The 11,393-nt window shown below is 52.8% G+C and overlaps 2 protein-coding genes across 8 annotated transcripts in view; one reads left to right on the top strand and one right to left on the bottom strand.

The window, feature by feature from the left end:
• The window catches only part of TRIP10 (thyroid hormone receptor interactor 10), a 14,709-nt gene extending 8,865 nt beyond the window's left edge, over positions 1-5,844 (top strand). For 2 of the 3 annotated variants that reach the window (XM_017880018.1, XM_017880017.1), the window contains exons 10-14: positions 417-526; positions 4,156-4,288; positions 4,523-4,662; positions 4,742-4,863; positions 5,609-5,844. In XM_017880018.1, the coding sequence (XP_017735507.1) occupies positions 417-526; positions 4,156-4,288; positions 4,523-4,662; positions 4,742-4,863; positions 5,609-5,757 (654 nt within the window). In that variant the 3' untranslated portion in view covers positions 5,758-5,844. Of the gene's footprint in view, positions 162-416; positions 527-4,155; positions 4,289-4,522; positions 4,663-4,741; positions 4,864-5,608 lie in introns of all 3 variants that reach the window. The other variant, XM_017880019.1, reaches the window with a different exon arrangement.
• A 1,214-nt stretch (positions 5,845-7,058) lies between these two features.
• SH2D3A (SH2 domain containing 3A) overlaps positions 7,059-11,393 on the bottom strand; it is a 16,443-nt gene continuing 12,108 nt past the window's right edge. For 2 of the 5 annotated variants that reach the window (XM_017880011.1, XM_017880014.1), the window contains 5 exons: positions 9,990-10,468; positions 9,775-9,890; positions 9,210-9,583; positions 8,351-8,536; positions 7,059-7,654 (listed from right to left, as the gene is read on the bottom strand). In XM_017880011.1, coding sequence (XP_017735500.1) covers positions 7,494-7,654; positions 8,351-8,536; positions 9,210-9,583; positions 9,775-9,890; positions 9,990-10,468 — 1,316 coding nt within the window. In that variant the 3' untranslated portion in view covers positions 7,059-7,493. The other 3 variants (XM_017880013.1, XM_017880012.1, XM_017880016.1) reach the window with 3 other exon arrangements.

Raw genomic sequence — 11,393 nt, 5'->3', positions numbered from 1 at the left:
CCCCACCCCTCTCCCCCCTGGGGGGTCCCGTACCCTCGGCATTGCCTAACGGACCCCCGTCCCCCCGCTCCGGCCGTGACCCCTTGGCCATACTGAGCGAGATCAGTAAGTCGGTCAAACCGAGGCTAGCATCCTTCCGCAGCCTTCGAGGCAGCCGTGGGGTAAGTGAGGCCTCGGGGCAGGAGAAGGTGGTGGCCCTAGCCTGCCCAGCGGCGGGTGGCGGGACCCTGGGCTCGCTTCCTGCCGCTGGCTGGGCCCCTCTTCCCTGGTTGCCCAACCCAGACCCGCTTTGCTCTGTGCATGGCCTTGCTACCAAGAACCATGGCTGGGGAAGGAAGTGAAATATCTCAGAAGGGTGCAGAGTCCGGCAGCCTAGACTCCTTGATCCCAAATTCAGCCCTCTACCCACCTTGCAGACAGTGGTGACCGAGGATTTTAGCCATTTGCCCCCAGAGCAGCAGCGAAAGCGGCTTCAACAGCAGTTAGAAGAACGCAGTCGTGAACTTCAGAAGGAGATTGACCAGAGGTAAGGTGGTGGGGTGGGGAAGGGCAGGCAAGGAACATGATAAAATAGTAGATGATTTCCATTTATTTATTTATTTATTTATTTTTATTTATTTTATTCTATTTTATTTTGTGACAGGGTCTTACCCTGTTACCCAGGCTGGAGTGCAGTGCCATGATCTCAGCACACTGCAGTCTCCATATCCCAGGTTCAAGCAATTCTTGTGTCTCAGCCTGCTGATTAGCTAGGACCACAGGCATGCACCACCACGCCTAGCTAATTTTTATATTTTTAGTAGAGGCGGGGGTTTCCCCATATTGGCCAGGCTGGTCTTGAACTCCTGGCCTCAGTTGATCTGCCTGCCTCGGCCTCCCATAGTGCTGGGATTATAGGCACGAGCCACTGCCCTGGTCTGTAAATGAATGACATTTAAGTGATACTCAAAGATCTCCCCAACAATCCCAAGGCCCCGACAGTTTTACAGGTGATTCCTACCACACTTATGAGAGACAGTTACTTCTTGGCCAGATGCAGTGGCTCACGACTGCAATCCCAGCATTTTGGGAGGTTGAGGCAGGAAGATCACCGGAGCCTAGGAGTTTGAGACCTGCCTGGGTAACAGAGTGAGACCCCATTTCTAGCAAAAATAAAAAAATTAGCTGGATGTGGTGGTTTGTGTCTATAGTCCCAGCCACTTGGGAGTCTGAGGTGGGAGGATGGCTTAAGCCTGGGAAATTGAGACTGCAGTGAGCTGTGATTGCACCACTTGCACCTCAGCCTGGGTGTCAGAGTGAGACCCTGTCTCAAAAAGAAAAAAAGAAACAGTTACTTCTTATCTTATACAAGTCATCCCAGCAAACAGAAAAAGAGTGAAAGCTGTTAGCCTCTTTAGGCTGACGAATCCTGATTCCCAAATCAATGGCCAAGAATTCAAGAAGATAAAATCGAGGGCTCATTTTACCTTATTTATGATAATAGATGCAAAATCCTAGCCAAGCAAATCCAGTGTTTACAAAATAATACATCACTTTAGGAGGCCAAGGTGGGTGGATCACATGAGGTCAGGAGTTTGAGACCAGCCTGACCAACATGGTAAAACCCTGTCTCTACTAAAAATACAAAAACTAGATCGAGACCATCCTGGCCAATATGGTGAAACCCCGTCTCTACTAAAAATACAAAAATTAGCCGGGCGTGGTGGCGAACACCTGTAGTCCCAGCTACTCAGGAGGCTGAGGCAGGAGAATGTTGTGAACCTGGGAGGCAGAGCTTGCAGTGAGCCAAGATTGCGCCACTGCACTCCAGCCTGGGCAACAGAGCGAGACTCCGTCTCAAAAAACCAACCAAACAAACAAAATACAAAAACTATCTGGGCATTGTGGCACGTGCCTGTAATTCCAGCTACTTGGGAGGCTGAGGTGGAGAATTTCTTGAACCTGGGAGGTGGAGGTTGCAGTGAGTTAAGATTGCGCCACTGCACTCCAGCCTGGGTGATACAGCAAGTCTCCACCTCAAATAATAATAGTAATAATACATTAGCCGAGCGTGGTGGCTCATGCCTATAAGCCCAGCATTTTGGGAGGCTGGGTAGAAGGATCGCTTGAGCTTAGGAGTTCAAGGCCAGCCTGGGCAACACAGTAAGACCCCATCTCTTAAAAAAAAGAAGAAGAAAAACCTAAATAAATTTTTTTAAAAACTAAAAAAAAAAAAAAAGAAAAAAGCTACCATTCATTGAGTTTTATCACAATAATGCAAAGATGGTTCAATATCAAAAAATGTATCCATCTAGCTCACCACATTAATTGGCTAAAAGAAAAAAAAAAGCAGCATATGGTTATCTAACAGCTCAAACACGTAAAATATTAACAATAAAAAAATCTGCCAGATTAAAAAAAAGAATCTTTACTCACTCTTTCCAAGCAACAAAATCCTCTTCCCAGTCCTGTTACATAATAGGAATGACGTTTACCACTTGCAAACAGGCAGCCAAATTATATTTTGCCATTTGCATGTAACCTCTTAGAATGGTTTTTATCGGTGTAAAGTTCCATTCAGAACTCTCTAGTTCCTGGGTTTCTCTGGTGGAGGGATTAAGGGTGCATGTTCTAGAGTCACGACAAACTGAACTTGATTTCCAGCTTCATCTCTGAGGTGTTGGGCAGCTTGTTTCATCTTTTAATTCCTCAGTTTCTTCATCTGTAAAGTGGGTCAGGTATTAGAACCGGAATGAAGTTGGCCAGGTGCAGCGGCTTACACGTGTAATCCAAGCACTTTGGGAGGCCAAGGCAGGCAGATGGCTTGAGACCAGGAGTTTGAGGCCAGCTTGGCCAACGTATGGAAATCCTGTCTCTACTAAAAATATAAAAATTAGCCAGGCATGGTGGCGTGCGCCTGTAGTCCCAGCTACTCTGGAGGCCGAGGCGCAAGAGTCCCGGGAGGCGCAGGTTGCAGTGAGCCGAGATTGCGCCACTGCACTCCATCCTGGGGGACAGAGTGAGACTGTGTCTCAGAAAAAGATAAAAAATAGCTGGAAGGAAGTTGAGCTCAGATCTGGTCTTTTCCAAAGGTCTATTATAGTTGTGACTACCTGTATGTACAGACATAGAGGAGGCAGGGATGAGAAACTAATGATAATGATAACAGTATTTATTAGTCACTTACTGTATGCTAGGCACTATTCTAAACAGTGTACATGGATTTATTCGAATTCTCAAGTTTTCCTGAGAGATTGCATGCAGACTTAAGATCCTGTCTTGTTTAGTGTTATATTTATTTATTTTTTCCCCACCCCCTCCTTCCCCTCATTTTTTTTAATTGTTTAAAAATTGTTTTAATTTTTTACTAGAGACAGGTCTCACACTGTTGCCCAGGCTGGTCTTGAACTCCTGGCCTCAAGTGATCCTTCCACTTCAGCCTCCCAAAATAATGCTGGAATTACAGATGTGAGCCACCGCGGCCAGCCCAGTGTTATATTTCTGATGCTTAGAATAGTACCTGTATGCAGTAGGTACTCAATATGTTTATCAGTAATAGTGAGGACTTACTAGGTATCAGGCATTATATTAATCCTCACCATGACCCACATGAGATAGTTGGATCATTATCTCCATTTCCAAGATAAGCAAACAGCAGCAGGGGTTCAATGATTTAAGCCAAACTCACACAACTAGGAAATACTCAAACTGAGATTCGAACCCAGGCAGTCGGGCACTAGTATTTGCATCCTTAACCGTTGTCCTGCCTTGCTATTTGCTCCTTGATGCAAAACCCCTGTATTTTGCTTGTTAAATCACATGGAACCTGGTGACTCATGCCTCTAATCTCAGCACTTTGGGAGGCTGAGGCAGGAGGATCCCTTGAACTCAGAAGTTTGAGACCAGCCTGGGCAACATATCCAGACCCCATCTCTACTAAAAATTTTTGAAAAAAATCAGGCGAGTGTGGTGATGCAGGCCTGTAGTCCCAGTTACTCAGGAGACTGAGGCAGGAGTATCACTTGAGCCCGGGAGGTCAAGGTTGCAGTGAGTCATGATTGCACCACTGCACACCAGCCTGGGGGAGGAGTCAGAGCAAGACCCTGACTCAAACAAAACAAAACAGCAACAAGAAATCTCGCACGGAACTATGTTTTCCTGTCTCCCTTGTCGTAGGGAAGCCCTAAAGAAAATGAAGGATGTCTATGAGAAGACACCCCAGATGGGAGACCCCGCCAGCTTGGAGCCCCAGATCGCTGAAACCCTGAGCAACATCGAACGGCTGAAATTGGAAGTGCAGAAGTATGAGGTCAGAAAAGACCCTGGGGAGGGGCGGGAGCCAGCGTGCCTGGCTGAGTCACTGCCGGTTGGGGCGGGGGTTGGGGGGTCGGGGAGAGGGGAGGTGTTCGGAGCTGGGGGGGTCTCCAACTGTTTTCCATCACAGCCTTGGCTGTGCGTGGGTGATCTCAGGGAACCTCTGAGTCCAGAGTGAGCTGACCCCAGAGCTCTGCCCTGGAACGATTTTGCCGTCCCCTACTCCCAGGCGTGGCTGGCAGAAGCTGAAAGTCGAGTCCTTAGCAACCGGGGAGACAGCCTGAGCCGGCACGCCCGGCCTCCCGACCCCCCTGCTAGCGCCCCACCAGACAGCAGCAGGAACAGCGGATCACAGGACACCAAGGAGAGGTGAGGGGTGACGCCACAGTGAGTCTGTTCCCAGGGTCCCAGGGGGGCTGTCTTTATCTGCCGAATTCTCCCCAAACAGCTCTGAAGAGCCTCCCTTGGAAGAGAGCCAGGATACCCCCATTTACACGGAGTTTGATGAGGATTTCGAGGAGGAACCCACATCGCCCATAGGTCACTGTGTGGCCATCTACCACTTTGAAGGTGAGAATGGCCAGAGTGGGCTTGGCGGGGGATGGGCGGCAGTGTCTCTGGCTAGGTTCAGTTTAAATTCGCCTAAAGCAGGGCTGGGCGGGTGGCTCAGGCTTGTAATCCCAGCACTTTGGGAGGCTGAGGCAGGCAGATCACTTGAGGTCAAGCATTCCAGACCAGCCTGGCGAACATGTTGAAACCCCATCTCTACTAAAAATACAAAAATTAGCCAGGTGCGGTGGCACACACCTGTGATCCCAACTACTTGGGAGGCTGAGGCAGGAGAATCCCTTGAACCCAGGAGGCGGAGGTTGCAGGGAGCTGAGATCGTGCCACTGCACTCCAGCCTGGGCGACAGAACGAGACTCAGTCTCAAAAATAAAAAATAGCGGCCGGGCGCGGTGGCTCAAGCCTGTAATCCCAGCACTTTGGGAGGCCGAGGCAGGCGGATCACGAGGTCAGGAGATCGAGACCATCCTGGCTAACACGGTGAAACCCCGTCTCTACTAAAAATACAAAAAACTAGCCGGGCGAGGTGGCGGGCGCCTGTAGTCCCAGCTACTCGGGAGGCTGAGGCAGGAGAGTGGTGTAAACCCAGGAGGCGGAGCTTGCAGTGAGCCGAGATCGCGCCACTGCACTCCAGCCTGGGTGACAGAGCAAGACTCCGTCTCAAAAAAAAATAAATAAATAAAAATAAAAAATAAAAATAATACATTTGCCTAAAGCAGATCTGGGCCCACCCCCACCCCCATCACAGGGTCCAGTGAGGGCACCATCTCTATGGCCGAGGGTGAAGACCTCAGTCTTATGGAAGAAGACAAAGGGGACGGCTGGACCCGGGTCAGGCGGAAAGAGGGAGGCGAGGGCTACGTGCCCACCTCCTACCTGCGAGTCACACTCAATTGAACCCTGCCAGAGGCGGGAAGAGGGGGGCTGTCGGCTGCTGCTTCTGGGCCACGGGGGGCCCCAGGACCTATGCACTTTATTTCTGACCCCGTGGCTTCGGCTGAGANGACTCCGTCTCAAAAAAAAATAAATAAATAAAATAAAAAATAAAATAATACATTTGCCTAAAGCAGATCTGGGCCCACCCCACCCCATCACAGGGTCCAGTGAGGGCACCATCTCTATGGCCGAGGGTGAAGACCTCAGTCTTATGGAAGAAGACAAAGGGGACGGCTGGACCCGGGTCAGGCGGAAAGAGGGAGGCGAGGGCTACGTGCCCACCTCCTACCTGCGAGTCACACTCAATTGAACCCTGCCAGAGGCGGGAAGAGGGGGCTGTCGGCTGCTGCTTCTGGGCCACGGGGGGCCCCAGGACCTATGCACTTTATTTCTGACCCCGTGGCTTCGGCTGAGACCTGTGTAACCTGCTGCCCCCTCCATCCCCAACCAAATCCCACCTGTCACTCCGGACGGACCCGCTGTGCCTTCTACCATCGTTCCACCATTGATGTACATACTCATGTTTTACATCTTTTCTTCCTGCCGCTCGGCTCCGGCCATTTTGTTTTATACAAAAATGGGAAAAAAAAAAAAAGAAATTACATAAAGTTCCTGGAGTCGGTGCCTTATTAGAGGATTTAGATACTGGGACTGGAAGTATCTAACACCACGTTTCTTACAGGCCACGCAGGGAATGAGGAAGGGAAGGTGATCTTGGGCACACCTTGGGTCAACCCTGCCCCTTTCTGGAAGTTGGCCTATATCATTGTCAGTGGGTGTCTGCTTGTGACTCAGGTAGGGAGAAGGATACCAAGTTTCCTTTTCTTTTTCTTTTTTCTTTCTGAGACAGCCTTACGCAGTTGCCCAGGCTGGAGTGCAGTGGCGTAATCTCAGCTCACTGCAGACTCCACCTCCCGGGTTCAAGCAATTCTGCCTCAACCTCCCAAGTAGCTGGGATTACAGGTGCACACCATCACGCCCAGCTAATTTTTTGTATTTTCTGTAGAGGCAGGGTTTTGCCATGTTGGCCAGGCTGGTCTCGAACTGCTGACCTCAAGTGATCCATCCACCTCGGCCTCCCAAAGTGCTGGGATTATGGGTGTGAGCTACCGCGCCCAGCCAGGACACCAAGTTTCATCCCTTCTGAATGCACTGCAGCTTCTGAGAATGGGTAGCACTTATTGAGGACCTACTGTGTGCAGGCATTCTCCACCTGCGGTCTCATTCCCAGCCACAATTCTTAGAAAGTACACAGCCTCAACTTTTACATTTTGTAAAAGTTTTTATTTTTCAGTTTTTGTAGAGATGAGGTCTCACCATGTTGCCCTGGCTGGTCTTGAACTCCTGGCCTCAAGCCTTCCTTCCGCCTCAGCCTCCCAAAGTGCTGAGATTACAGGCCTGAGCTGCTGCACAGCCATGATTTTGTTAAAGGCAGACACAGAGAGATGAAGTGATCTGCCAGAAATCACAGCTTTTAAGAAGTGGAGTCACGTTTGAACTCTGGCCTCTGATGCCAGATCTGCAGGTCACATGTTCACCATGACCCGGATGACCTTGACTGCCCTCCCCACCTCTGCTGTGAGGCACAGGGCAGGTTTCCACCTGAGGACGTGAGGAGCATGGGACGACTCCTTTGGTCTCTTCCGGGGTCTGCAAAAACCTGGGGGTCCCGGGTGTGAAGAAAGGGGTCTGCGCTCTCAGCTGTCAGGCTCCAGGCGCTGTGACAGGACGCCGAGGACGCGCTGGAACTTCCCAAAGCGTTCAGCGCGCGGAGCTCCCGCGCCCCGGCTACCCCAGAGCAGCCTCCGCAGGAAGCCGGTGGTCAGGGCCTCCCTCAGCTCTGGGTTAGGCCGGAATCCTGGAAAAAAGGTCAGGTGGGCTGGGGGCGGGGCCCAGGCGCCCGCCTCGCCCCTCCCAACCTCCCGCACCTGCCTTTCCCCTGAGGACTTTGACCCAACAGCGGCCCGGGAGGGACTTGCCCCACCTGCGGGATGACTAGGCGGGGTCAGAGGGGAGGGAACTTCCAACCCTCTGCAGGAATGGGGGTGGGGTGTCTGAGGGGCTCTACTAGAGTGCAAGGGGGTGGCCTGTTCCAGGTGCCAGATCCTGGGGGTCCCGCCTTAGGGGCTGTGCCTGGACGTGGGGCTGCACCGGTGGCGGGATCCCAGGTTGTCGGGGAAGGTGGGGGATGTTGTCGGCTAGGCTGCCCTAGGATAGGAGGGAGGAATCATTTGGAGGGAGCAGGGCGTTCCTCGAGATCGAGATCCCTGGGGTGCGGGATCGTTCTAGGTGGGAAGGGGGAGTGGGGACCCGCGGAGGTGGCTCTGGGGGCAGGACAGCCCGTTTTGAGGTGGACGGCCCTGTTCCTATCAATACCGCTGGAAGCAGCGTTTGCTTGGGGTGAGAACCTTCCCGCAGTGGAGACGTCCCAGTTTGGGTGGGGCTCCGGGAGGCGTGGCGAGAGGTTCCCTTCCTGGGACAGGTTGGGTTTGGGGGATCCGGCCAGAACTTGCCGGATCTGAAGTCTGCAGTACAGAGCAGAGGGAACTTTCACCTCGCAGGCGCTGGGCTGCCACCTTGCGGAATTTGGGTGCGTCCTGGGCCATGTGACGCGCCCCGTGCAGGGTGCGCAACAGCCGCTCGCAGCTCTCATCCAGCGGCCCCGCGACTTCCTCGCCCTCCAGCAAGCGCACCATGGGTGCCACGTGCGGCAGCGCCACCTCGCCGGGATCGCAGGGTCCTGCGGAGGGGGAGGGTCTGATCTGGGTTTGGGGCTGTAGATAGGGCATGGGGCAGAGGTGGAACCTAGGACCGATGCAAGGGCGGGGCTTAGGATTGAGCGACAGCGGGGTCTGTGGACAGGGGCCAGGATCACAAGCCCCGTATGGGGGGCGGGGTCTATGGCGAAGGGGCGGGGCCTAGGGAAAGGGGCTGGGATCAAGGCTGGTAAGGGGGCGTGGCCTAGGAACAAGTCTCGTGTGGAGGGCGGGGCCTAGAACTGACGTAGGAACAGGGCATAGGACTAGATTAAGATTTCTGTTAGCCGGGCGCGGTGGCTCAAGCCTGTAATCCCAGCACTTTGGGAGGCCGAGACGGGCGGATCACGAGGTCAGGAGATCGAGACCATCCTGGCTAACATGGTGAAACCCCGTCTCTACTAAAAAATACAAAAAATTAGCCGGGCGTGGTGGTGGGCGCCTGTAGTCCCAGCTACTCGGGAGGCTGAGGCAGGAGAATGGCGTGAACCCGGGAGGCGGAGCTTGCAGTGAGCTGAGATCCGGCCACTGCACTCCAGCCCGGGCGACAGAGCCAGAGCCAGAGTCAGACTCCGTCTCAAAAAAAAAAAAAAAAAAGATTTCTGTTAAATTTGGTCTGGGTCCCCGGAGGATGCCAAGCCCCAGACCTTCACTCACCAGCGCCCTCATCCAGAGCCCGCATCAGCGGCTTCAGCTCCTGCTCAAAGGCCAGCGCAGCCTCCGTGTGGCTCCTTCGGAGCTGGCGCCACGTGTGCTCCAACCGGGACACCTGGGAGAAGAGACCTGCGCATGCCTCCTCTCCCGTATTCCCAGTCACTCGCACTCCAGCTTCCTCCACTCCGTGCTCCCCACGAACCTGGGGCATGAGCAGGGCGCCCATGACCGCAGCCAGCCCGGGCAGGTCCCCCGCTGCCCCTGGCCGCAGCGCCAGCGCCAGCTCTACCAGGCCCCTCAGTGCGGCTGCGCGCTCCTCCAGCGGCCCGCAGCAGCCCAGCACCGCCAGTGCCCCGGCCAGCGCCAGTGTCTCATGCCTGCAGAAGCGGAGGGCAAGGGTCTGGGGGCAGTGGGGAGGTTTGTAATGCAGGGGTGAGGTGGGACAGGATGTGGCATTGCCCCATCTCCCTTCTTCCCTGGGGAACCATGAGTGGGGAGCTGTTTGGAGACCTTGGGAAGTCGGGGGGAATTGGCCTCCCCCAGCCAAGATTCCAAGCGGCTGGCTCACCTCTCCAGCAGTTCCAACCTCAAGCGACGTCCATGGGGAAGAGTGAGCAGCTCCAGGCCAGATGAGACCCCCATGTTGCCCCGCTGATCCTTGGTCACTCCCAGGAGGCCTGTGGCCTGGGGAAGGGAATGGGGAAGTCAGGTGAAGTGTGATTATGTAGGTATGGTGGGGTCTTGCCCTGGGCCTGGGGAGGAGCATCTCAGCAGGTGACCCACCTGGCAGTCTACCAATAGCAGGTGAAGGGCAGTGCTCCCAGGATGGTGCTCCAGGAACAGGCCACGGAGAGTATGCAGGACTTGGGGTTCCAGGGGCCGATTCTGGGGGCCCAGGAGGCAGGAGGAGGTATCAGGGGGGCAGAAAGAGATCTCAGCCTGTGGTCTTGTAAAACATCTGTTCTCTTCCTCCTCATCCTCCTCGGCCTCCCACCATGGGGCCTCTGGGCAGCTTTGGCTCAGGGATGTTCCCTGGACACGGGGTACTCGGGGCACCAGCTCGCAGTACGTTGGGGGACGTTCAGAGGCATCAGGCAGTTCAAAGGAGGGTGTCCGGGGAGGCTTCGCTGGTGCCTTGGCTTGAAGCTGCCCATCTGAGGCTCTGAGACTGTTGGCAACAGTTCCCAGGGGAGCAGGGGCCTTCAGCAACAAGGGGTCACTGCCCGTTCGGGGCAAGGCAGATACGGGCATGGCGAAGGCTTCTGGGGATCATACAAGAGAGGTCAATGGGAATACACAGAGAAGATTGCTGAATGAGCGGGGGTGAGAGCTTCATGGGCTACTACCCACCTGATCCATCCACTCATTCCAATAATGGTGTACCCCAACCTATCCAGGGGCAGTTTTGAATTTCAACAACCTCAACAGTAGAAATGCTAACATACTTACACATGGTTGGAAAACTTTGGCATCTCTCTCGTTCTGTAAATTTTTTTTTAATTTTAATTTTATTTTATAGAGATGGGATCTCACTGTGTTGCCCAGACTGGTGGACTGGTGTGGAATTTCTAGTCTCAAGCAATGTCCTCCCTCCTTGGCCTCCCAAAGTGCTGGGATCACAGGCATGAGCCACCTTGCCTGACCCTATGAATTCTGAATACTACATTTTAAATTTGAATTCTTTGTTTTTGCCCCTCTGACTGAAAGATGGTAAGCAGTGACCCCACGAAATTAAATTTTTTTTTTTTTAAAAAAAGGATGAGTGTGGTGGTTGATGCCTGTAATCTCAGCATTTTGGGAGGAGCCAAGGTGAGAGGATCGCTTGAGGCTAGGGATTCCAGACCAGTCTGGGCAACATAACAAGATCTTGTCTCTACAAAAAGTTAGAAAATTAGCTGGTATGATAGCATGCACCTGTGGTCTCAGCTACTTGGGAGGCTGAGGTGGGAGGATCACTTGAGCCAGAGGCTGCAGTGAGGTATGACTGCACCACTGCACTCCAGCTTGGATGACAGAGTGAGACCCTATCTCGAAAAAAAAAAAAGATATCTATGTATCTAGAATTAAGTATAGATATATCTCTCTATATCGTATCTATACAGATAGATATCTATATATTATATAAATATATAATATATATTTAAATTAAGTATATCTTAAATAAAATTAACATTAAATGTATAATGT

Source organism: Rhinopithecus bieti, unplaced genomic scaffold, assembly GCF_001698545.2.
Source record: "Rhinopithecus bieti isolate Rb0 unplaced genomic scaffold, ASM169854v2 scaffold_10589, whole genome shotgun sequence".
Lineage (NCBI taxonomy): Eukaryota > Metazoa > Chordata > Mammalia > Primates > Cercopithecidae > Rhinopithecus > Rhinopithecus bieti.
The sequence above is the reverse complement of the archived record's forward strand: the minus strand, read 5'-3'. Positions and strand labels throughout refer to the sequence as shown.